The 24789-nt window shown below is 58.0% G+C and overlaps 2 protein-coding genes across 13 annotated transcripts in view; one reads left to right on the top strand and one right to left on the bottom strand.

Annotated features, from left to right (window-relative positions):
* Nucleotides 1–153: 153 nt before the first annotated feature.
* Nucleotides 154–11327, bottom strand: LOC132355535 (uncharacterized). Of its 4 annotated transcripts, XM_059907963.1 has the most exons (4): nt 11124–11327; nt 10142–10431; nt 5193–5298; nt 2048–2856 (listed from the first exon to the last, which is right to left on the bottom strand). In XM_059907963.1, the coding sequence occupies exons 1-3, from the start codon at nt 11222–11224 to the stop codon at nt 5204–5206; spliced, it is 486 nt and encodes a 161-aa protein (XP_059763946.1). In that variant the 5' UTR covers nt 11225–11327; the 3' UTR covers nt 2048–2856; nt 5193–5203. The 4 variants fall into 4 exon arrangements, with proteins under 4 accessions (XP_059763947.1, XP_059763946.1, XP_059763945.1 ...); XM_059907964.1 differs by lacking the exons at nt 2048–2856; nt 5193–5298 and adding an exon at nt 154–667; XM_059907962.1 differs by lacking the exon at nt 2048–2856 and having other exon boundaries at nt 4531–5298.
* SLC47A2 (solute carrier family 47 member 2) overlaps nt 11059–24789 on the top strand; it is a 24924-nt gene continuing 11193 nt past the window's right edge. For 5 of the 9 annotated variants that reach the window (XR_009499646.1, XR_009499644.1, XR_009499645.1 and 2 more), the window contains exons 1-13: nt 11131–11327; nt 12170–12271; nt 12494–12562; nt 13226–13374; nt 14046–14088; nt 18091–18135; nt 18307–18404; nt 18780–18877; nt 19776–19889; nt 20514–20581; nt 21450–21558; nt 22185–22260; nt 22545–22614. Coding sequence is in view for 6 of the 9 variants with exons in the window: in XM_059907955.1 (XP_059763938.1) it covers nt 11205–11327; nt 12170–12271; nt 12494–12562; nt 13226–13374; nt 14046–14088; nt 18091–18135; nt 18307–18404; nt 18780–18877; nt 19776–19889; nt 20514–20581; nt 21450–21558; nt 22185–22260; nt 22545–22614 (1164 nt within the window). In the remaining 3 variants the exon portion in view is untranslated. Of the gene's footprint in view, nt 11328–12169; nt 12272–12493; nt 12563–12895; nt 13375–14045; nt 14089–18090; nt 18136–18306; nt 18405–18779; nt 18878–19775; nt 19890–20513; nt 20582–21449; nt 21559–22184; nt 22261–22544; nt 22615–24789 lie in introns of those variants that run through there. The other 4 variants (XM_059907958.1, XM_059907953.1, XM_059907954.1 and 1 more) reach the window with 4 other exon arrangements.

Genomic DNA, 24789 nt, shown 5'->3' on the forward strand with positions numbered 1-24789 from the left:
TCTAAACCAATCGTTCCTCAACCCTGGTGGCATGCTGGAATATTATAATAATTTTAGGAACTTCTAAAAAGATACTAATGCCTAGGATCCTGAGCTTTAAAAACAAGTTTTATATAGACTTTATTTTTTAGAGCAGTTTTAGGTTCACAGCAAAACTGAGCAGAAAGTACAGAGATTCCTTCCATATGCCCCCTGCTCCCACCCACGCACGGCCCCGCCCACCAGCAGCGACCCGCACCAGAGTGGTGGGCTTGTTACAGTCGATGGGCCTACATTGACATGTCGTTAGCAAGGGTCCTGAGTTAGTCTACGTTCCGGGGTGGAAACTGGGCATTAACATATACATTACATATATATGTTTTTTAAGTTCTGTAAGTGATTGTAATATTCTGCCAGGGTTGAGCACCCCTGGCAGAAGCCAGTACTGAAGTGTGCTTTCCCAGCCAGTGACTAGGTGAGGATGGGTACGCCTCCTAGTTGTGGGCGGTAGGGTGTGAGGGGAGGTCTACTGTGGGTGGATTCTGGGAGAGGTTCCTCCCTGATGAAAACAGAAGCAGCAGAAGGGATGAGTCCTCTTCTTAGAAGTTGGTGTGTCTGGATGTGACACCTGGAATAGTGCAGCCGTCTGTGACCACGAGGACAGCCTCCCTGAGGCTGAGTAGACCTGCTAAGAATGGGGGCGCAGAAAGATGGAAGCAACTTGACCCTGCCCTGTCTTAGGAGTCTTTGTTATACGTGATGATAAGATGTCCTTTAAAAAAAAAAAAAAACATTTGAAGTGTGTTTTCAGTTATTTACATTTGAAAGCATCTTATCGGATGCAAGGAATCAACCACTCTGTCTGGGACAGACACTCCCCTCCTCCCCTCCCCTGGCTGGAGTCCATCTCTCCTCCTCTCCCTCTTGGTCTCTCCGTGTCCCGGCGTCTTCCCAGCAGGGCTGCTTGTTCTCCTACCTGAGACTCCTGCTCGTGCTGTGCTTTCTGGCAAATCCGTCCTCCTGGGCTCCCCTCCCTGGCCCTGAAGCAACTGCCAGCCGGGCCTCCTGACTCTAAAGCCCCGAGCACACCGGCTCCTCCCTCCGGCCACTGCTGACCCCGTGTCCTGTGCTCCGAACCAACAGGAGAGACAGGACTTGCCCCATATCTGCTCTGGGACTGTGTCAGCCAGGTTGAGAACGGGATACGGACTCCACTGCAGGTGTTTTCAACAGAGAGAGATTAAATAAAGGGAATCGGGGGAACTCCCCGGCGGTCCAGTGGTTAGGGCTCAGCGCTTTCACTGCCGAGGGCGCGGGTTCAATCCCTGGTCGGGGAAATAAGATCTCACAAGTGGCGTGGCACAGCCAGATAGATAGATAGATAGATGATAGATAAAGGGAATTAGGTCTCTACAAAAACACAGGAAGGGCTGGAGAAGCAGCCGCTGGGCAAGGCCTCCAGGAATGGCTCCCAGGACGCACGGGAAGGACACTCCTGCAGAGTTACTCCTCCACCTGGGGAATGAGACCCACCTCTGAACTCACTGCCATGGGCTGGGAGGTGGCACTGCCACCATAACCGCTCTTGACCCCAACCACAGTGGTGATGGGACACACGACGGCCGCGGCCCAAGCCCCCAGGCGTCCATGCCCTTGCTTACCAAGCCAAGTTGCCAATCTTGTGTGTAAGGACAGAACTGAATTCTCACTGAGAGCCCTGGCTGCAAGAGAGTCTGGGAAAGGTGGTTTTCAGCAACACAGAAAGCTACCGGCAGGAAGGGTAATGGATGCTGAGGGCCAGCTGACCTACGGCTTCCTGATCGCCAAGTGGTTCTAATTTCAATGCTTACGTCCTGGGGTTAGTGTGAGGGTGCAATGAGCTAACGCAGGGGAAGCACTTGGCACGGAGCTGTACCAGGGCCTGGTTAATGCCCGTCACCGCTGCTGAGGCCTCCTCCTGCTGCCTCTGTGGTCCTCCACGCCTCGCTCTGAAATGGGCTCGGAGGTCACTCCTCGGTGGAGAGTTTTCGCTTTAGGAAGTTTAGAGCAAATGGTCTTGAGAGGGTGGCCCGGCAATGGCCAGGGCTGACCAAGGCCCTCCTCAGCACCAGCTTCCCCGGACGTGCTGCCCCCGGGGCTCCCACCGGCCCCTCGGCCACGCCAGCAACCGTTGACTTTCCAGCCAGGAGTGTTATATAAGCTGCATATTTATTTCTTTTCTAAGAAATTTTGAAAATACCAAGCAGGTGTGGCCTAAGCGGCTTAATTCCTAAAGGCAACAGAGATGGTTCGTGCCGGAGAGGCGGCCACAGGCAAAGCCGCTGCCCAGGCTCAGAGCCCGGCCCGGCAGGACGGGCAGCTCTGGTGGCCACCCAGTCAGCCCGCTCCTTCCCGGGAGACCCAGGATGCGAGCACCTCGGGAAGGCCGCGTGCCCTCGGGGGCAGGTCCAACGACTCTCACCGCGGGGCCGAGCCCGCGGCCTCGGTGCCCCGCCTGGGACTGAAGTTCTCTGCTGGGAGGGCAACCTCCACCTGCCAGGTACTCACTCCAGGCTGCTGTCAACTCCGACGGCTGGCTGCAGCGTTTCAGCAAAGCAGGAGGGGAGAGGGCTGGGTGGGAGGGAGGACGGGGGTCGGTGAGAAGACGTTCTCACCTCTCTGGTTTGACCCAAGCTTTTACGTCGTAAGATGGGGAGAAAACTCACGCCTTCTGTTGCCTCACATGACAACGAGACCCTGCAGGTGCCAAGCTTTCCCAGCGACTGCCTTGCCGCCTGGGGAATGCTGCCCGGGCCTGGTGCCAGGGCGCCGCATTCACAGAACATCTTTCCTTTGAGCCAGAGCCAGACGTGAGCTCACGAGTACTCGTGTGACCTTCTGGGAAATAAATGTTCATGCTGGCAGCTGTTTTGCTGGAGAAAGACGACAGCTCTCTGTTTCCCGAAGCCTGTCTGCCTGGTAGGTGTTTACAGGGTCGGGGGCTGGTAGAAACTGGAATGACCCATCCTCTCTCTCGGGAAGGCAGAGGGAGAGAGGAGAGGAGACCAAGCCCGGCTAGATACCCTGGTGGGAGGAGCATTTCAACGCCAAGTTCTTCTTCAGAGAACAGGCCAACAGTTGCTAGACAGACAGAGAAAAGTTTTCTTCCTCTTTCTGCTCCAAACCTGTGCTCAGTGTGATACAGGCTGGAGAGGCAGTTGCATAGCACCCGTACCGTGTCTCCTCTACCCAACGCCCATGGCAGACATTGCGAGTTGATCCCAGAACTCGTCTACTGAACTGTCTGAGGTTCACAGCACAGCAGTGCAAGGTAACATCCATGCAGAGCTGTCAGGCTGGAGGAGAACTCTTGCCATCCCAGATGGAGCAGAAAGAAAGTGCACTTTGAGATGACACAGACCCAGCCTCATATTCTGGCTCCCCCACTTTATTTGGGCAAGCTCTGTATTTCCCTGAGCTTTGGTTCTCTCATTTGTAAATTGGAGATAAGCATATCTACCTGAAAAGGTTGGGACAAGATCAAATGTGCTGATGTGTCTAATGCTGCTGGTCCAATTAGCACATAATCGAGAGACACCGCTACGCACCCTCCTAAACTCAACACACATTCTGCAGGAAATCTCTACAGATGAAAATGCCGTGAGCCAAGCTCATTTTTCTCTTGAATCCTTTTCTCCTCCTCCTCCTTCTCTTTCTCCTCCTTCTTCAAAAAGATTTGTTATGCAACAAAATCTGTTATGCAGATTATTTAACCTACTTAAGAAAAGAATCTCAAGGATTTGTGCAGTGTTCATTGACCTAAAGGTAAGTTCTGGGCCTCCAATAAGTTAGTCTCATCTGGTCCATACCTTTAGAACATCAGGAATCAAGGACCAGAGTTTAAGGAAGAAAGAAAGAAAAAAGACTCTAACGTCTATTAAATGCCTACGATGTTCCAGGCACTTCCATATATGTTAGCTCATTTACTTCTTGTGTCAGTACTTTCTGTGAGGTTTAAAAAAATTTTTTTCTTAAATTTTGAATTGTGGTAGGGACTTCCCTGGTGGTCCAGTGGTAGAGAATCCACCTCACAATGCAGGGGACGTGGGTTAGATCCCTGGTCAGGGAACTAAGACCCCACATAGTGTGGGCAACTAAGTCCACAGGCCACAACTACTGAGCTCACACGCCTCAACTAGAGCCCACGTGCCACAAACTACAGAGCTCATGCACTGTGGCGCCCGCGCGCCACAACTAGAGAGAGAAGCCCGCGGGCCGCAACGAAGATCCCGCGTGCCACAGCTAAGACCCGATGCAGCCAAAAATAAATAAAATAAATAATAAAAAAATAATAAATCTTAAAAAAATTTTTTTCAATTGTGGTAAAATACACATAACCTAAAATTAAACATCTTAAACATTTCAGAGAGTATATAGCTCAGTGGTGTTAAGTATATTCACACAGTCATGCAACCAATCCCCAGAACTCTTTTCATCTTGCAAAACTGAAACTCTAGACTCATTAAACAATAACCTCCCCTCCCCCTCCCCCAGCCCTAGGCAACCGCCATTCTACTTTCTGTCTCTATGAATTTGGCGACTCCAGGGACCTCATATGATACCTCATCAGTATGTGTCTTTTGGTGACTGGCTGATTTCACTTAGAATGATGTCCTCAATGTTCATACTGTTGATGTGTTGTGTGGCATCTGTCAGGATTTCCTTCCTCTTTAAGGATGAATAATAGTCCACTGAATGAATAGATCACATTTTGTTTATCCCTCAGTGGACACTTGGATTGCCTTCACTTTCTAGCTGGCTGTTTGTGATTGGTTGTCCTTAGGCTTTGACCTCCTGGCGTTGAGGCATTTACAGGCTTAGGTGCTGGTTTGCTTATGTAGGCCTCCTTGTTTATTTAACTTAACGCTCCCCTGAGCAATCAGTTGGGTTCAACAAACCGCCTCATGAAAGGGGTGCAGGTGTGACAGAAGCTGGGGGAGGGGTGTCCTCTTGCCTCCCAGGCTGGCTGGGATCTGATGGGTCAGGGAGGGGCTTGCTCGGTCGTCTGGGAGCATCCTTGACCCTTCATGCTAGGAGGTCTGTCTCCCTAGCAAGACCACGTGAAGGACAGTAAGTAAGGCAGGGGTTTGCTCAGTGGGGTCACTACGAAGACAGGAGGCTGGGGTGGGGAGAGAGCGGCAGGTGCAGGGGTCAGGAGGTTGCAAGGAACCGACCTCCATTCACATCATCTCCGGTAAAACGTGAGGCTGGAACGATGGGGCATCATCTCGTAGGAAAAGGAACAGCCAGGCCACAAAGGGACCGGACATGGAAAAGACACTGAAAAAACCAAATGAGTGAATGAATGAATGAATGAATGAAACGGTGGCCCCCTCCCCAGAGGGGCACAGGGCCTCCCATCTCTGCCCCTCACTGGGGCTGCCCTTCTCTTCTCCTCCCACATGTATGCCTCCACTGCCCCAGGCCCCCAGCGCCCCGTTTAGTGCAGGAGTCCCTCCAGCCTTGCCTGGGCCTAGCCAACTCTGCGCAGAGCTGCGCCTCCAGCCCCGCCTTCTCTCGGACCCAGCTCCACGCCCACCCCCGAAGTCCGGGGAGAGAATCTGATTGGCCCAGCCTTGCCTTAGCCGCCAATATACTGTGGTGGAGAGGTGGTCACGTGGCATGTGGACCCGCCCCTGCCGGGCACGGTGGGCGGGGTCCGCAGGGCCTGGTGCGCCGCGTGCACCACGTGCACCACGTGCTACCTTGCCTGCCGCGTGAGCGGCTTCCCCCCTCGGGGCGCCTGGGCCTCGGTAATCCGCGCCGGCTGCGCGCAAGGCTGGTCTGAATTAAGGCTCATTTTAGATCGAGGCGGTTGTTCCCACGTGAGCCGCCTAAAGCTCGGGCTCGGCTTCCTGTTTGCGCCCCAGCGTGGGTCCCGCGCTGGCCCTCGAGGCGGTGCGCGGGCTCCGCCTGCCTTGACCTCAGTAAAGCCCTTCGTTTGAGGCCAGCTGCTCCGTGCCTGCCGACAACAGTGGCCTGAGCTCGGGGTTCGTGCTGGGGAGGGCTCCCTGCGGCTGGGCGCCCAAGCCCTCACCGTGGCTCCCTGGATGGCATCTGCGGGGGCCGGACAGACGACGGCTGTCAAGGCTGAGGCGCCCCCGAGGGCTCCCCCGGCAGGTAAGCAGCTGCCCCCTGACCGTGGGCTCCCCCAGCATAAGCCTAACTGGGCGCTGGGCTCTCCCAGCCCGCCAGGTGCTTTCCAAATCCTCCAGTTCAGGATGGGGGTTGGCCAGGGTTTGGGGGGCGGGCGAGCAGTAGCAGGTCACTGAGCCCTGACAGCCCCGGCAGTTTCTGGAAGGGTCATCTCAGGGACAACTAGGGCCAGTGGGGAGAAGCAACAGTAGGCCGGGCTCAGGAGGCCCCGGCCACATGGGACAGGCCTAGGAAAGGTGGCCTCGGGCCTTGCATCTGTTGATTTAAGAAGTAATGGTGAGCTTGGTGCCTCCCAAGGCCTTCATCTTTGCCAAGGAATTAGTTGGGGGTGGGCTAGGGCAGCAATGTGCTGGGAAGGTGGGCGGAGGTGTCAGGCCAGTGGTTCTCAGCCCAAGCTGCACTCGGGGAAGTTACCTGGGTGGGTCTAAGAATGCCCGGCAGAGGAATTCCCTGGTGCTAAAAATCAAGAGAGTGCTTATCCTCGGTGGGAATAGTGACTGAACACGACGTCAGGGGCCTTAGAGGAGGCTAGTGAAGTAAAAACGTTTCTTGAGCTGGCTGCTGGTTACTCAGGTGCATTTAATTTATGAAAACTCGTGGAGCTGTTCACTTATTATATGTGTGCTGTTCTGTATGAATGTTATACTTCAATAAGAAGTTAAAAAAGGAAAAGAAATTGCTGCCTGGGCCTTAATTAATTTAGAACATCTGTGGTGGGACCTGGGTAGTGATATTTTTTTAAAAAGCTTCCAAGGTTATTTTTTTTTTTGGCCATGCCACGCAGCATGTGAGACCTTAGTTCCCTGACCAGGGATCGAACCCGTGACCTCTGCATTGGAAGCACAGAGTCTTAACCACTGGACCAGCAGGAAAGCCCCCAGGTGATTCTAAAATTCAGTCAGGGGTTAGAACTGCTGGTTTAACCCCGAATTTGGTATTCCCATCCCCTGGAGATGAGCTTAAGCATGGGTGTGTGTGATACTAGAGGAAGTTAGTTGGGGAACTTCTGGGAAAGTTATCTTGCTCCCCAAAGTGGCCTGAGACAGAGATTTGAATATGGATGTTGTCACAGGTGGGGGTGAGGGGAAGGGAATGAGATGCTCGGGGCTGCTGCAGCCATTTTGTAGTCATGAAGGAGAGCCAGGGGGAGCACAGCTGAGCCGAGTGATCCGTAAACACTGTGGATCTGATTTCCTGTACCAGTACAATACACAAAGCCTACATTTTCTAATTTGTTCCATCACCTGGATCTTGATCCTGCCCCTACCTACGATGCTTTCTTTTTTGGAGGGCGTACCTCTCACAGTGCTACACACTGCGGTCCCCCTTCCAACTCCTGCCCAGCACTCCCCTCGTGAGGGTGTCTTTGGATGGATGGGCTGAGAACACAACCTAGGCTGCCTCATAGGAGCACCCCTGGGGCAGGAAGGCTGCCCAGACCTCTGGTTGTCACAGGCTTTGGGTGTCTGAGTAATGAAGGTTTCCCTCCCCTTTTTCTAGACTGTTTTAGAATGTAGGTTTTTTTATTATTCAGGGATGGCAGGGCCAATAGATCAGGAGACAAGTACTCACAGTTCCCAAGAGGTGGGGCATGACATACAGGCCACTGGGGGAAGCACCAGGGTCAGTCAGGAGGGGAAACGTGCGCAAGAGCCTTTCTCGTACTTTCTGGGGAGTAAACGGCTGAGGCGGGGCAGACAGGCTTCAGATCGGCTCGTTTGAATAACCTCAGCCGGCTCTGAGGCCTACGACTGTGCCGAGGTGTCTGGTACCTGCTCTGGGGTGGTTAAGGCAGCTGGATGGTGGCCCAGAACCCTGAGGGACAAGGTGGCTGGTTTGCTGTGAAAGGAGCAGAGTTGTTTGCTCTTGTTTGCAGGCAGAGTTGTTCGTATCTCTAGGAATGAGCTGACCCTGGAGGGGTAGTCCCTCTTCAGGGTCAGCAAGGCCCTCTATGTCTTTTCCTGGCTTGATAGCCCGTTTCTTTTTAGCGCTGAATAGTATTCATTTTCATTCTTGTAAACTTCTCCCCAGCTGGAAATTCCCCCCCCCCCCATCTTTTGGACTTTGGAAGCCCTTGAACTTGGCAGATCCCCCATGAAGACCCCCAGTCACTGTTGAGGCTTGGCCATCCCCAACCCTTGCCCACCTTGACGTCCCACCAGGACCTGAGCTCAGGTGTTTCTGTGGGGAAGGTGCCTAGTGAAGTCTGGTTGGAGGAGGGAGGGGTGAGGGATGGAGGAAACAGGTGTTGGGCGGAGGTAGAGAGGGAAGCGGTTGCCAGATCTGGGGGAGTTGGGGGCTCAGGGGTGGCCTTGGGCGTTTTGCAGATGTTGGTCCTGCGCAGCTGTCCTTTGCCCTGATGATGTATGGGGAGCTGAGGGACCAGGCCAGAGTCCCTCACTGCCCAGTGGAGAGCTGGGTGTTTGGTCCCTCACTGCCCAGTGGAGAGCAGGGCTCAGGGCAGCCAAAGGGCAAATGCAACGCCTTTGGGCCTGGTGAAGTGTAACCAAGTGAGGAAGGTTTGCAGGGGCCCGGCCCCAACTGTGCCTGGCAGGTCCCTGGGCCGTCAGTTACCTGAGGGCAGGGCCCACAGGCCAGGCCTACCCCCAGGGGGACTCGACCTCTTGGTGCTGCAGGAGTTGCAGCCGGAGACGGCGTCCTCCTTGGATGGCTCTGTGCTGGCATTTGCTGCGGCGGGTCTGTGGCAACAGGGGAGCCCGAGGTCCGCCCCACACCCCCGAGGTTGCTAGGCCACCCAATTTGTCCAGGCCAGTGGCTTCTGTTGCGGTTCCACGCGTGCTTCCTTACTGAGTCACTGAGCCCTTCAGGGCACGCGCCAGTGCCTCATGGCACAATGAGGCTGCCGGGCACCGGAGCCAGCTCCAGGGGAGGCTCCCTCTCCTTGGTTGGAAGCCTCCCCGACCCCAGTGTGTGTTGGGGGCTTGCAGTGACTCTCCACCCCCTTCCCCTCAGCACCCCCACCATTCCCAGGACCTGGTAGCTTTGGGCCCTTCTTCCCTGAGAGGGTCCTGGGCAGGCCTGAGCCCCTCACCGCTCTGCCCTCGTTCAGGGTCGGGGCGTGGGGAGGGGGACGGGAGGGGAGAGGTTGGAGATGGGACAGAGGAGGGGGGCGGGTCCCAGAAGCTGCAGGGTCTCCAGCTCCTCCCGTCAGGAGGTGGACGCCGCTTCCTCTTGTGAGCGTGGGCCAGCCCCGCGGTTAGCGATGGCCAACAGGCAGAGGTGACCTGCGAAACTTCCCAGCTGGGTGTTGCCATGGATGCGGCTTCCTCTTGCACTCCTGGAATGTTCCCTCGTCGGGCCAGCTCCACGCCATGAGATGCCAGGCCGCCCAGAGAGGTCCCGTGAAGGAAGACGGGGCCCCAGCGGAGTGCCCACTGACCACAGGCATCCACGGTGGACCACTCCACCCAGGCGAGCCTCGGGGCAGCAGCGGACACGTAGACACAGGTGCAGTAAAAGCACTACCCAGCGGATCCCAGCAGCCCACGTGATATAAGTGGTGGCTGATTTAAGACACTTAAGTTTTCGGTATACAGGTGATACCATTTTTTTTATCTGTTCAGCATCCCATCCTTTGGGGGAGCCAAACTGGCCCCTTCCAGGTGGTCTCCAGCCCCCCTCCTTCCCACCCTTTCCCCTCTGTTGCCATCACAGGTTGGCTCTGCCCCAGTCTTCCAGAATCTCCCTCTGGGGCTGAAGGTGTTTGGAGCTTAATCATCTCATGGGCTTGCCCTTAAAAACCCAGGTTTTCTCATTCTAGCTCAGCTTCCTTCTAGATCACATGCCAACACTGGCCCCTCTCCCCCCCTCCCCCCTCCCTCCACACCATCTCAAGTTAGTTTCTCCTGTTTCCACTAAGGAACCACCAATGACACAAACGTTGGCAGGAGGGAGGAGATGGGAGGCCGCTGTGCCCTGGGCCAGGGGCCTGAGGACAAGTTCTCACCTGAGAAGGGAGAGGTTCCCGAGGTCCCAGGGTCCGTGGCCCTGTCGCTGAGAGCTGGACTGCTGATCGTGTCCAGTGGGGGTCTGCACGGCTGCCCCTGACGGCGGTGGGCCGTGGAGGGGCGCTCGCTGACCCCGCAGCTCTCGCCCGGCTGCGGGGTGATGCGCGGGGCTGGTTGGCTGCTCTGCTCTGAGACTCCGTGCCGGCGCCCCTGGGCTGCAGTCCTGGAAAACCGAACTGGGGGCCGAGCCCGCAGGCGCTGCACGAGACACGGGGTGAACTTGCAGTGGCTGCAACGAGAGGGGGGCGTTCGCTGGAAAAGGCTGGAAGCGGTGGTTTCAAAGTCGACACCTGGGGGGCCTGGGAAGCCCCCAACCCAGAGGGAGCAGTTCCGCCGCTGGTGGAAGGTCGGGAGTTCCCACGGCCCTGCCTTGCTCCCAATAGGCTCCGGGCAGCGATCCCGAGAGCAGCCTGGGGACAGAGAGCTTCCGCAGAGGGAAATGGAAGAAGTCGTGGGTTTCCGTCATCATTTGTGAGACAAGGACCTGCCCTCCGGACGATGAGCAGACACTGACCTGCTTAGTACCCCCCGGGGGGCACCTGGCAAACCCTGACCTCACCTGGTGCCCTGCAGGCGGTCCACTGAATGCCCTCCGTCTGGGGGGCAGAGAGCAGTTGGCCCCTCGTTAGAACTGGCCCTGGGCGCCCCCTCCACCTCAACCCCCCGCCGGAACCTGGCTCTGCCGCCCGGGAGTGCGCGTCTGCCTCTCTTCCTCTGGGCCTGGGAGTCCTCAGGGCCCCCCGGGCCTGCCCACGCCTGTTCCTCCCGGGCCCTTGCTGCTGACCCCCGGGGAGGGGTCAGCCCGGTGACTCTGGGGGCCCAGGGCTCGGTCCTGTCTGGGGCCAGTGGGCCAGGCAGCACGTGGGCCGGGGGGCAGGGCCGGTGCCTTGGGTGGCGACGGCCCCTCCTCCCAGCCCTTACTCATTAGCCAGGCGGCACGGTGCCCCGGCCGGCCGGGCGAGGCTGGCTGTGCGGGTGCTCCGGCCTGCAGCGGGGCTCGGAATGGACGGCCCCCGGGACATGGTCCCCCCGGGCCAAGGGAGCCGCTGCCGTGCCCTCCGCAGGCTGGTCCCCGTCGGCTTTGGGGCCGAGGCGAGGACGCTCTTTGTCCTTTCTGGACCCCTGGTAAGGAGGCGGCGGTGGGGTGGAGGGCCGCCATCCAGGCATGACGCGAGGGCCGGCAGGGGCTGCTCACGACCTTGCCCAGAAACTGCCCCTAATGACCGTGTCCAGGTGGCCCCAGGGGCTGCTGCCCAGAGTCTGGCAGGGCCTGACCCCCTCAGCAGCGGGCAGCCCCCCCTCCTCCCGCCCCCGTCAGAAGGGGCAGGCGTGTCCTCCTTCGGGAACCCACGGGAAGGCAGGGCCGAAAGCTGAGAGGGCGAGTGAGGTCCCCTGCTGCGGGGAGCTGGGGGTCCCCTCTGGGCATTTGCAGGAGAAGAGCGGCCTCTGCCTGTTTTATTTCCAAAGGGAAAATGGCTTAGATGCATTTTTCCCTGACCGTAAAGACTAATAAATATGTGCTCGCTGTAAGAGTTTCAGACAAGACGAAAAGTGAGAAGAAACTTCTTTCTAATCCCAGCCCCTGGACAGAGCCGTTCCTAAGGTTTTGGTGTCTTTAACCCCGCTCCTCTGTTTGTGCGTGGCCTGACGAGCTGGTGACAGTAGCATCGCCAGTGGTACCCTCTCCAGCCCCTGTGCGGGGTGCTGCTTGGCGGGGAGACCAGGGCTCAGGGGTTAACGCAGTTGCGCAGCGGGGGACCCGGGCCTCCCGTCACCCAGTCTGGCTGCTGCAGCAGCCTCGGCCCATGCTCCCTCCCCCGCTCTGGGTCACTTGCCCTGTGACCTCGAGGGGCTTTTGCGGGTCTTTGCTCGGCCTCGCAGGGCCTGGAGAGCCTCTCGCGTGGGGCTGGGCTGTGAGGGGTCAGCAGGACTGAGGGGGGCCCTTGACCGTGGCCGCTGTCCTCTAGTTCCTCTTCCAGATGCTGAACTTCATGACCTACGTCGTGAGCACGGTGTTCTGCGGACACCTGGGCAAGGTGGAGCTGGCGGCAGTGACCCTCTCGGTGGCTGTGAGTACAGCCAGGGCCGCAGGGACCTTCTCCCCGGGGCTCCGGGGCGCAGAGACAGCCTCAGGGCACAGCTGGACCTCAGGACCTCGCCCAAGGCACACCACACGGCGCAGGCAGGGCCTGGCCAGGACGGGTCACCGGCTGCTGGGCAAACCCCCAGGCGCAGGGTCCCCCCTCGGGCTCCGCCTGACAGGCTGCGCTCTCTCCTGTGTGTGCCTCCAGTTTGTCAATGTCTGCGGAGTTTCCATTGGATTCGGCTTGTCCTCGGCCTGTGACACCTTAATGTCCCAGGTAGGTGGGCCTCTGCGAGCCGGGCAGGGGCAGAGCCAGGCCCTCAGCTGCTGCAGAAACGGTGGGGCTGGGGGCCCACCTGAGGCCCCTTAATGTCCCCTGGATCTGGGAGCTCGTCAGGCCCTGGGCGGGGCCCGCTGTCCCTGGCACACCCACCCCCAAGGGCCATGTGCTGCAGACCCTCCCCTTGAAAAGAGCCCGGGCAGCTGGGCGAGAGAGCCCTGGAGGGAAAGACAGTCCCCTGACCTCGAGTGCGAGGGCCCACAGATGGGGCCTCCTGCTCTCAGGGGCCCACAGCCCAGCGGGGCTCAGCTTCGGGGGTCCCGGGCTCACGGTGGGCCTGGCTGCCACTCACCCCCAGGGAGAGTGGGCAGGTGCTCTCGCGCCGGAGGGCAGCGGGGGCGGGGGGCGATGCCTCCCCCATCGGAGCTGTTGGCGAGCCGGGCACGATGGGCGGACGGAGGCTGGAGCTCAGCAAACAGCTGCTGCTGTCCCTCTGTGAGCAGGCCGAGCCCCCGCCGGGGCCGCCCCGGGCGCGATGGAGGGCTGCCCCACCCCGCCCTGCCGGGCGCCTGCGGTGCCAGCCCGCCCCCCAGCCCTGGCAGGGCCCCCGGGGCAGAGGGCAGGTGCGCGGGGCGTGGGCGCTGACCCGCTGTGTTTCAGAGCTTCGGCAGCCCCAACAGGACGCACGTGGGAGTCATCCTGCAGCGGGGCGCGCTGGCGCTGCTGCTCTGTTGCCTTCCCTGCTGGGCGCTCTTCCTCAACACCCAGCACATCCTGCTGCTCTGCAGGCAGGACCCGGCCGTGTCCAGGTACCCCGGGCGGGGGAGCCCCTGGCGAAGCCCACCCCCGGGCCCCGCGCTTCTCTGGGTCCCGAGGCGTCGCGTGCGCGGCCCCTGTGGGGACGTTGCGGGGTTGGTTTGGAGCTTCTTCCGCGCAGCGTGCTGCTCCAGCCGTGGCCAGCAGGGGGCAGACCAACGGCCAGTTTTAACTGAGGAGGAAAAGACAGGATTTGCGTGGCGTTTGCGTTTGTGTCCCAGCGTGTGGTTTGGAGCCTCAGAGATGCTTTTTGAAGAAGTGAAGGGTGCACCACCCCAAATTCCAAACAGTGGAAACAGGACTGAGCCCAATTTCTGATGAATTACGCGCTTTGTTATTAATTTTAGCTTTGCCCCTTCATGAGAACACCTTGCTCGTTTAATATTATGCACGCTGAATTTGGTTATTTCTTGATGTGATAGAACCTTTTTTCCCCCTTACAAACCACACGTCACCCCGAATTCAAGTTCCCCAGCCCTGAGACCCCGTGGTTGGGTCCTTGGGCCCCTCCTCCTGCGCCTTCCTAGCACGTGGTGGCAGCCTCCCCCCACCACTGAGGTCCCACTTGACTTGGGGGTCTTGTCTCTGGGGTAGAGCCTGCTGAAGCCTCTCCTCACACCCGGGGGCGCAGGCTGCTCAGCTCAGAGCCCTGGTTCTCCCGCAGGATGGCCCAGGAGTACGTGCATGCTTACATCCCAGCGCTCCCGGTGAGTCCTCTGCTGAACTTGGGAGGTTGGGCCCACGCTCCCCGAGATTCTGGCTTTCTGCCTGTCTCCCCATCAGCTGGGGAGGCCGTCGGCCCTCACGCTGGCGGCCGAAGGGGCCAGAGAAAAGTTCTCATTTTGGTTGGTGCAGATTGAACTTTTAAAAAGTAGAATGGGGACTTCCCTGGCAGTCCAGGGGTTAAGACCCCGAACTTCCGTTGCAGGGGGCACAGGTTCAGTCCCTGGTCGGGCACTGCAATCCCACATGCCGTGCAGTGCGGTCAAAAAAAAAAAAAGTTATTACAATATTATTTTTTTTAAAAAGTAGCACAACATGTTTTTCTGATTAGAAAATCGTTTATGGGAGAAATTCTGGAAAGCCTGGGGAAGAAAAATTTCAAATCTGTAATCCCACCACCCAGAGAGAACACAGGTTAATCCTTCTCTCCAGGATTATTTCTCTTCGTGGGCATGTGTGTTCAAACATACAGACCCATGCGTAGTGTGAAACGGGGCCAATGTGTGTATGTTGTATTATAACCTGCTTTTTCCCTTTCAAATATGTCATTAGTCTCTTGATAGGATTAAATAGCCTTCCACAATATCCATTTCAAAGGCGATGTAGTATCCCCTAGTGCCGTAATTTATTAACCAATCCCTACATGTTAGGTATTTAGGTTGTTTGCAATAGTCACTATTATAAATTAGATTGTGATAAACATTCTTATAGAAAAATCTTTGTGAACATCTGGAATGATTTCCTTAAGATGCGTTATTGGAATTAGAGTTGCTCTGTCAATGGCTTTTGATGCCAGTTTGTACCAGTTCTACCCCCAAGAGCAATATTCTCATCAGCACAGAGTATTATTAAAAATTTTTTTCCAATTAGAAATGTTATTTTAACACGCATTTTATTGCTAACGAAGGTGAGCGTTTTTTCATGTATTTGTTGATCATTTGTTTTCCTTCTGTGAATTGTCCGTATCCTGTGCTTATTTTAGTGGGTTCATCTTTTTCTAATTATTTTAACTCTTGTTAAATAATTTCTTAACCCTTTGACATGTCACAAACAATTTTTCAGTTTTTCACTTGCCTTCTAATTTTCGATACTTTTGACTTGGAGTTTTTAATGCATATGTAACAGTCCCATAAATTCCATCCTTTATGACGTCTGTCTTTGGGCTTAAAAACAATGAACCCATTGCAAGATTATAGAAGCATTTGCTTATATTTCCTCTGAACCCTTTCATGGTTTCTGTCATTACATTTAAGACTGTAATCTAACAGACTTTTTTTAAGACTCATTGAATATTCTCTCCTTTCTCTGTTAATTTATTAAATACTAAATAAGCAGTCCATCCCCTCTGATCAGTTTCTGAGATTCGAGCCCCGCCCAGTGGTCTGTGTGTCCACCCCCAACCCATTGCTACACTGTTTGATTCGCTGTGGTTCAGTGCACGCGGTACCAGGTGGCAGTGCTGTTTCGGGGGAATCCATCTTCCCATCTGCGGCCCCCCCATCCTCCTCGGCACACCAGCACTGGGGATGGAGCTCTTAAGGAGGGGGCTGGGAAGGGGGCGGGGCGGGGTGAATGCGTGCGGGGTGCCCACAGGGGATGGAGCTCTTAAGGAGGGGCTGGGAAGGGGGCGGGGCGGGGTGAATGGGGGCGGGGTGCCCACAGGGGATGGAGCTCTTAAGGAGGGGCTGGGAAGGGGGCGGGGCGGGGTGAATGGGGGCGGGGTGCCCACAGGGGATGGAGCTCTTAAGGGGGGGCTGGGAAGGGGGCGGGGCGGGGTGAATGGGGGCGGGGTGCCCACAGGGGATGGAGCTCTTAAGGGGGGGCTGGGAAGGGGGCGGGGCGGGGTGAATGGGGGCGGGGTGCCCACAGGGGATGGAGCTCTTAAGGGGGGGGCTGGGAAGGGGGCGGGGCGGGGTGAATGGGGGCGGGGTGCCCACAGGGGATGGAGCTCTTAAGGGGGGGCTGGGAAGGGGGCGGGGCGGGGTGAATGGGGGCGGGGTGCCCACAGGGGATGGAGCTCTTAAGGGGGGGCTGGGAAGGGGGCGGGGCGGGGTGAATGGGTGCGGGGTGCCCACAGGGGATGGAGCTCTTAAGGGGGGGCTGGGAAGGGGGCGGGGCGGGGTGAATGGGGGCGGGGTGCCCACAGGGGATGGAGCTCTTAAGGGGGGGGCTGGGAAGGGGGCGGGGCGGGGTGAATGGGGGCGGGGTGCCCACAGGGGATGGAGCTCTTAAGGGGGGGGCTGGGAAGGGGGCGGGGCGGGGTGAATGCGTGCGGGGTGCCCACAGGGGATGGAGCTCTTAAGGGGGGGCTGGGAAGGGGGCGGGGCGGGGTGAATGGGGGCGGGGTGCCCACAGGGGATGGAGCTCTTAAGGGGGGGCTGGGAAGGGGGCGGGGCGGGGTGAATGGGGGCGGGGTGCCCACAGGGGATGGAGCTCTTAAGGGGGGGCTGGGAAGGGGGCGGGGTGGGGTGAATGGGGGCGGGGTGCCCACAGGGGATGGAGCTCTTAAGGGGGGGCTGGGAAGGGGGCGGGGTGGGGTGAATGGGGGCGGGGTGCCCACAGGGGATGGAGCTCTTAAGGGGGGGCTGGGAAGGGGGCGGGGAGGGGTGAATGGGGGCGGGGTGCCCACAGGGGATGGAGCTCTTAAGGGGGGGCTGGGAAGGGGGCGGGGAGGGGTGAATGGGGGCGGGGTGCCCACAGGGGATGGAGCTCTTAAGGGGGGGCTGGGAAGGGGGCGGGGCGGGGTGAATGGGGGCGGGGTGCCCACAGGGGATGGAGCTCTTAAGGGGGGGCTGGGAAGGGGGCGGGGCGGGGTGAATGGGGGCGGGGTGCCCACAGGGGACTCCAGGCCTGGCAGGGAGCCCCAGCCTCACCCTCCTCCCGTCTGGAAGGCCAGTGCCATGACCTCTTTGGGGCCTGGCCAGCTCCACATTTCTTCTGTATCGTGGAAACCACCTGAAAAGTCTGGTTTTTCTCCTCCAAGCCTTTGGCTCTTCAGACCAAGTGAAGGTATCTTGTCAAACAGGGCCATTGGGGCTGTGTCAGGGGGAAACATCACGTTATCACTGTGGCAGCAACTTTATCAAATAAACAAAGTCCCTCTGCAGTACAGTGGTGCTGCAGAGTTTAACTACCAATAAAATAAGAATCATAATGACTGTTAATGTTTACATGATGTTTACATGATGCTTACCTAACTCTTGGAGCACTTAAATGTGCCAAATACTGTTTTGTAAGCACTTTGCAATATTAACTTTGTATATGAATGTATGTATGAATATTAAGGATTCACACGCATGTTATTGTCCCCTTTATAGGTGAGGAAACTGAGGCACAGAGAGGTTAAGTACATTGCCCAAGGCCACACAGCTCACAAGAGACAGAGCCAGTGTCTGAACCCAGCTCCTCGCTCTTGCTGACTGTGCAGTGCTGAAGAGAGGCGGAGGGCTGAGGAGAGGGTGCGCAGGGGGTGCAGGCCCCGGGCCAGGCCTCGACAGAGGACAGAAAGGATAGGGCAGTGCCCCTGACACACACACTGACGCACAGGCCCTCTCTGTCCTCCGCAGGCAGGGAAAGGCCCACCACCCCTGTGGGGTCTCCAACCTGCTCTGCAGAGGCTGCTGGTGCCACACCCCTGAGTGCCCCCCGCCTCCAGATCCTTGTCTCTGGCGGCTCCAGCCAGGCCCAGGGTGTCCCGACCTGTGGGTTTGGGCTCTGGTGGCCCTTCTGTGAGCAGGCCTGGATCTCCTTCCTCAGCGGGTGGAAGGCCCGGCCGGCAGCCAGGAGCCCTGAGGTTTTCAGGCCACCTCCCTGCTGGTCCCAGGCCGGGGGCTGGAGCGCAGGTCAGCACACAGCCCATCTCTGGGGTCCCAGAGGTACCGTGGTGAAGCAGTTGCCCCAACTCATCCAAGAAATGTCTGTTAGTGTTCGTCTGGTGGTGTTTTGGTAGTTGTTGCTTACTTCGTGTGTGTGTTTATTTTATACAGGCAAATTTTCTTTACAGCCTGCTGGCCAAATATCTGCAAAATCAGGTACGGGTCCCTGGCTGGAGCTGCCCCCAGCCCCACCCTGTTCCAGTGGGCAGGGGTGCCCGGGGTCCCCTCTGTGCTTTGCCCCGTCCTGATCGCCACACGGGGGCCCTCGAGGAGCTGCGGTCCCCAGCCTCCGTCCACCCCCCTCAGTCCCACACTCACCTATTTCAGGGCATCGTGTGGCCCCAAGTCCTCAGCGGCGTCGTGGGCAACTGCGTCAACGGGCTGGCCAACTACATCCTGGTTTCCGTGCTGGGCCTGGGGGTCAGGTGAGCACCGGGGCTGGGGGCCGCAGGGGCCTGGTCGGGAGCCCTGCCCATGGAGTGCCACCCCTGACCGGGCAGGCCAGTCTCCGTCACGAGAGGGACTGCGGAGGCTGCCCGTGCGTTCCAGCATCCGGGGGTCGTGGGGAACTGGGGGCTGCTGTTCCCTCGGGTTCTGGGGACCCACCGCCAAGGAGGCGGGGCAAGGAGCCGCTGCCCACCCCTGCCTGGCCTGCCCGAAGAGGCCCAGAGTGGGTCCCTCCGGGGTGGGGCCCATCCTGGGATGGGGGTGCCGGCAGAGCCAGGCCCGTGCCCCCCCCCCCCCCCCGCCCAGGGCCGGACTCAGCCGTGGCCCCAGCCCTGCCCTCCCTGCTCTGCCAGGGGCTCAGCCTGTGCCAACACGGTCTCCCAGTTCACGCAGGCCGTCTTCTTGCTGCTCTGCATCGTGAAGAAGAAGCTGCACCTGGACACGTGGGCAGGTGTGAGGGCCGCCCTTCCTGGGGGCTGAGCGGGCAGGTGGCAGGCGGGGTCCCAGCTGCAGCCCGTTGCAGGAGGCCTGGCCCGGGCCTGCCCGCATGTCCCTCAGGGCCCCCTCCCTGCCGCCCCCAGAAGCCCGGGCTTCCCCATCCAGTGTGTCATGGGGCAGAGCCCTGCTGCGGACAGGCCCTGCAGCTTTCTGCCAGTTCCCTGGTCTCGGGCTGGAGACTGGAGAAGCAGCGCGGGTGGCCGGCAGTGGCGGTGCCCACGTTGCTCGGTGAAGCTTCACGACACCTCGTTAGCCCTGTTTATTTACGTGGAGGAAGCTGGTGCAGAGAGGGCTTGTCATTTGCCCCAAAGGCCAGAGGTGGTACGTGGTAGAGCCTGGACTGAACCCGTTTCCAGGCCTCAGGTTCTGAGCTCTTAGCCCCTGAGACCCAGCCACGCGGCCAGTGAGCTCCTCTCCCAGCTGCTTCAGGAGCAGCTCTCGGGCCTAGTCCCTCGAGGCTGCACAGCCCCGTCCGCCTCGCGAAACCGTTTGGCACCTTGGTGTCGTGCAGTCCTCCCAGCAACACTTCCGGGGAGGAGGAGATAAGGACTAAAATTTTCATACGAGGGAACGGGGTCCAGGAAGGGCGGGGCGGTTATCCAAGACCCTCTGGTGTCACAGGCTCGCAGCCCGAAGCGCCAGGGGCGCTGGCCGGGCATCCTCCTCCCCCTCCGGCCCCCTCCGGCCCTCTCCAACCCCCTCCAGCCCCCTCTGGCTCTGGGGCCGCTGGCCAGCCCCCGCAAGACGCCAGGTACCCGGGCCGAAGGCAGTGGGCGGGGCGGTGGGCGGGGCAGTGGGCGGGGCGGGGCCGCAGGGTGGACCGCGGCTCAGCTGGCGGCCTCTGCTCCTAGGCTGGTCCAGCCAGTGCCTGCAGGACTGGGGCCCCTTCTTCCGCCTGGCCGTGCCCAGCATGCTCATGACTTGCATTGAGTGGTGGGCCTATGAGATCGGGAGCTTCCTCATGGGTACGTGGACAGCAGGGTGCGGGGAGCCGCGTGGGCCGCCCTGCAGCTCAGGACCCCTCCCCCCGATGGGCGGTCCCCCAGCCCGCCCCATCTCCCCACCGGGCCGTGAGCTCCCGGCGCTGCCCGGCGTAGGCCTGGCACTGAGTGGACGCCGGGGCGTGGTGGTCAGTCAGCGAGGCAGTGAGGTTGAGCTGGTGTGTGAGTAGTTGTGGCCAGCACCTGGCACGTCGTTGCTCAGCAGCGGACTCAGTCCAAACAGCCAGGGCTGGGGTGGCCCCGAGAGGCCTTCCAGGCCACCCCTGACCCAATTACAGATGAGAACACTGACCCCAAGAGTTAGACGGTCCAGAGTCACCCGGCAGGGCTGAGAACCGAACCCTGGCTTCCTGCCCCTGGTCCAGTTTTTCCCTTCCTCATCACACCTCGTACACAGAGGAGAGACCCTGACCCTGTAACACCTGGGCAGGGGTCTCCTGGAGGGCTGGAGCCCAAGCGGGAGCGTTCTTTGCTGCATCTGCCCTTGGAAACCACTGGCCCCTTGGCCCCCGAGCGAGGGGCTTGCTGTCAGCCCAGGGCTGTGGGCTGGCCGGCCGGGCACTCACCGTGTCTCCCACCACCCCCCAGGCCTGCTCAGCGTGCTGGACCTCTCTGCCCAGGCCATCATCTACGAGGTGGCCACTGTTGTCTACATGGTGAGGCTCGATGGGGGCGCCTTTGCCATGCCCTGCCCCCAGCCCGGCCCCCTGACGGCCTGGGGGTGTCAGAGGAGGGGGGGGCTGTCCCCTCAAAGGCTGTCTCTGTCTCCAGAGGGACCCTCTGGACCTCCTGCACCCACCAGGCCCAGGCCCTGCCAGACACACGTGGCCCACGGCTGCTCCACTGAATTCACGATGTTGCAATTGTTTTGAATTAATTAGCACCATTTAAAATTGGGAGATTTCACATCACAATCTAGATATTTGCATTTTCTTGTAAAATGGGACATGCCATTTAGCAGTGAGCCCACGTTCCTGCACACCCCAGCTGGTGGGCGCTGGGGGACATTGGCCCTCGTGAGGGCATTTCCTCGCGTCCACCGTGGTCCCTGCTGCTCCTTCCTCTCCCCCAGACACGTGGGTTGTCCCGTGTCACTCGTGTAGCATCTGCCAGCCTCCTGGGGCATGCAGTCTGTGACCCTAGCTTTAATCAAGGGAGTTGCAAAAATCTACATGCACTAAACTAATTTATAAGGTGATTCTTGTTGTTACGGATGGCTTTCGCTGAATCTTTTTGTCTTACAGGGAACTTTTCTAACATAGTTAAGACCACATCCACCTCTTTAACATGCGTTTACTCGTGAGTTTCTGGCAGCGCGTTGATTTTGGTTGCCTGTGATGTCTGACGGCGCGGCCCGGTGGGTTTGGCTGGCCCCGGGTAGCCCACCCCACCTCCCAGGTCTCGGCCTGTCGCCAGCAGCCTCGCGGGCCCCGCCCCCCTGGGACACATCCTGCCTTCCTCCCTCTCGGCCCCCAGGGCAGGAGGGGGGCTCTAACCACCGCACCTTCTTTTCTCTGATCCCAGATTCCCATGGGGCTCAGCATCGCGGTCTGTTTCCGAGTGGGGACGGCCCTGGGAGCCGCAGACACCGTGCAAGCCAAGCGATCTGCCGTCTCAGGCACCCTCTGCACGGGTGGGTGGGGTCGGGGCCTAGGCCGGGGAGGGCCTGGGAGCCAACAGTTCACCTTCCAAACCTGTCATACCTGCCACGTGGCCTAGGGCAGCCCCTCTGACGAGCAGCAAGCCTGCTGTGCCCCTTCCGCTCCTTCCCTACCGCTGGGGTTCTGGGCTGTCAGTTTCCATCACTTAGCGCGACTCTGGGAAAGCCGGTCCTCCTTCGAGCCTGCCCTGCCGCGTTTCCAGGAGCTTGGGACCTGCCCATCCCAGCCCTCAGCGTGGCCCCGTCTGTGTCCATCCTGCCTCTGTTTTCTGTGGCCGCCAGGCTCAGATCAGCTCCTCGTGGAGAGCAGTGGCTCTCAGGCTTCAGCCCTGGGGGTGGGGTAGGGGTGTGTGTGTGAAAACACAGAACCCCACCTGCCAGAGTTTCTGACTCCGTAGGTCGGAGGTGAGGGTCTGAGAACATGCATCCTCTAACCAGCTACCAGTGGTGCTGCTGCGGCCGGTGCAGGGACCCCACTTTGCGAACCACAGGAGGAAGGGCATTTCACACGTGGTGCCCTCCTTACCAGACCACAAACGAGGGTCTTAGTCCAAATGAACGTGGGGTGGAAGCTGGGCTGTGCTTTTGGTCTCTTGCAGTTGGCACCTCGCTGGTCGTGGGCACTGTGTTGAGCCTCCTGAGGAACAAACTGGGCCGCATCTTCACCAATGACGAGTAGGTGATCAGTTCTCACTCCCTACTGGGGATGCCAGGTGCGCCCCGGCTGGTCCCCAGAGACGCCCCCTGTACCGCTCGCCTGTCGGTGGACAGGGCACCCACCGAAGGGCAGGGCAAAGTTTGGGGGCTCCTCGGGGGGTTAAGACGTGTGTCCCCCAGACACAGGGAAACTCAGAGACAGGAGCACCTGTTACGTTGGCGTGGGCCAGGGGCGGAATAGAAGGGACACGAAGGGCGCGCCAAGGATGCGCTCGTGTCTTACCGCTCCCGTTCTCCTGCAGGGAAGTGGTCGCCCTGGTCAGCAAGGTCCTACCGCTTTACGTCGTCTTCCACCTGTTTGAGGCAGTCTGTGTGAGTCCTGCTCTGACCCCCCCCCCTCCCACCACGTTCACGCCCCCTCCCCGAGGCCGGTCAGGGCCGTGAGCGTTAGCTCACCGATTCGCAGAAAGGGCTGACCGGAGAAGACGTGCCCGAAGTGTCTGCTCGTGTTGGTTCTGTCATTCAAAATAACAAGCCCCCTTCTGCCGTGCAATTCCAACACGCCAGGGATGCATGCAGGTGAGCAAAATACTGAACACTGGCCCCAGTGTAAACTCACTAATCTGTTCCATCCTCATTCCCCAGAGCGGGGGCCAGGAGCAGTCGCGCCAGTTGCCAGAGCAAAGGGACACTTCGGAGGAGTGGGTCAGCCCAGAGTACAGTGGGCCTGACTTTCTGCTCCTGTGATCGCTAAAGGGCAGGTCCCATTTAGTGCAGGTTTGAATTATGTGAACTTTTAAAAGCGTGGCATAAAGAAAGAAAGCACTAAAGTCTCATTTGATAAGCAGAATTTGAAATTCTGGGTCTTCTACTTCACATCACGGGTGACGTGAATCTTTCAGGAAGGCATCCCGAGCGTAAAATCCACATCTCTTCATGGAGCAAGTGCTTAGCTAGCGGCACAGAACACTGGGGCAAACACCTGCACAAGAATTATTATCAACTCTCATGGAAAATAAATAACCTTGGGAGAAACTACTCGTGGAGGAATTTTCCAGAAGCCCCAGTGCTCTCTGCCCAGTTCCCTGTATGTTCCAGGACTGGCCTTTGAATTTAGCCGGGCAAATACCTGGAGCACATTTCTGACCTCGGCAGGACCGCTTGCTCTGGGCTGGTTTTCGTCATCAAATCCATAGCTTTTACCGCAAAACGTTAAGAGAAACTATCTTATGGATTCTGTTATTGCTTTGGTCATGGGCTAGTGTTAAGGACACTGTTACTACTTTTTCTCTAGCTCCAACGTGAGGCCACAGCTGAGAGATTCCTCCTGCAGTGTAAGGTCGGGGAGAGCTCTGGCTTCTAAATGTTCTGAAGGCAGCACCTCTCCGTTCAGTTTGCCCACCAGGGAACCCGAGGCAGACGTACAGTTAGCAATTGCGAGGGACCTTAGAGCTTGTGTATCTGCATCTATCATCTTTCCCCCCGGCTAGATCTATATCATTCTTTTTTTTTTTAAATTTATTTATTTATTTTTATTTTTGGCTGCGTTGGGTCTTCGTTGCTGCGCGTGGGCTTTCTCTAGTTGTGGCGAGCAGGGGCTACTCTTTGTTGCGGTGCGTGGGCTTCTCATGGCGGTGGCTTCTCTTGTTGCGGAGCACGGGCTCTAGGTGCACGGGCTTCAGTAGTTGTGGCACGTAGGCTCAGTAGGTGTGGCACGCGGGCTCAGTAGTTGTGGCATGCAGGCTCTAGAGTGCAGGCTCAGTAGTTGTGGCGCACGGGCTTAGTTGCTCCGCGGCATGTGGGATCTTCCCGGACCAGGGCTTGAACCCGTGTACCCTGCATTGGCAGGCAGATTCCTAACCACTGCGCCACCAGGGAAGACCCGATCTATACCATTCTTAATTTATGTGTTCCATGGACCTCATCTTTATTTTATATTTTTTATAACTTTCTGGAGTTATAATTTATGTACCATAAATTCATGCATTTTAAGTACATAAGTCAATCCTTTAAAATAAATTTATACTTGTGCAGCCAGCACGGCAATCCAGTTTTAGAATATTTTCATCACCCCCAGAAAATTCCTGGGGCCTGTTTTGAAGTCACTCCCTGCTCCCATGGCCAGCCCTAGGCAATCCACTGACTTGCTTTCTGTCTGTGTGAACTTGCCTTTTCTGAATATTTCATAGACATGGAATCACACAGTATGTAGTCTTTCGTGTCTGGTTTCGTTCGCTTAGTGAAATGTTTTTGAGGTTTGTCCATGTTATAGCATTTTTCAGGACTTCATTTATTTTTTGTGGCCGAATGACGGTCCATTGTGTGGCTGTAACATGTTTTGTCTACCCATTCATCAGGTGAACACTTAGGTTGTTTTCAGTGTTGGCTGTTGTGACTAAGGCTGCTGGGAACATTCACATACAAGTCATCATGTGGACGTATGTTTTTGCTCCTCTTGGTAGAGTCCTAGGATTTGAATTGTTAGGTTGAAGCATAAGTTTATTTTTAACTTTCTAAGAAACCATTAAGCTGTTTTCCAAAGCAGCT

This window comes from Balaenoptera ricei, chromosome 20 (genome assembly GCF_028023285.1).
Source record: "Balaenoptera ricei isolate mBalRic1 chromosome 20, mBalRic1.hap2, whole genome shotgun sequence".
NCBI lineage: Eukaryota > Metazoa > Chordata > Mammalia > Artiodactyla > Balaenopteridae > Balaenoptera > Balaenoptera ricei.

Bases quoted from the DNA above. Each gene is read 5' to 3' on its own strand.
- LOC132355535 (XM_059907961.1), bottom strand. From the start codon at position 11,224: ATGTCCCGGGGGCCGTCCATTCCGAGCCCCGCTGCAGGCCGGAGCACC. The intron at 10,432-11,123 runs GTAAGGGCTGGG...CTCTCGTTGCAG, and splicing joins CCGTGCCGCCTGGCTAATGA to CCACTGCAAGTTCACCCCGT. The intron at 9,613-10,141 runs GTGAGAACTTGT...TGCTGCCCCGAG, and splicing joins GGGAACCTCTCCCTTCTCAG to GCTCGCCTGGGTGGAGTGGT.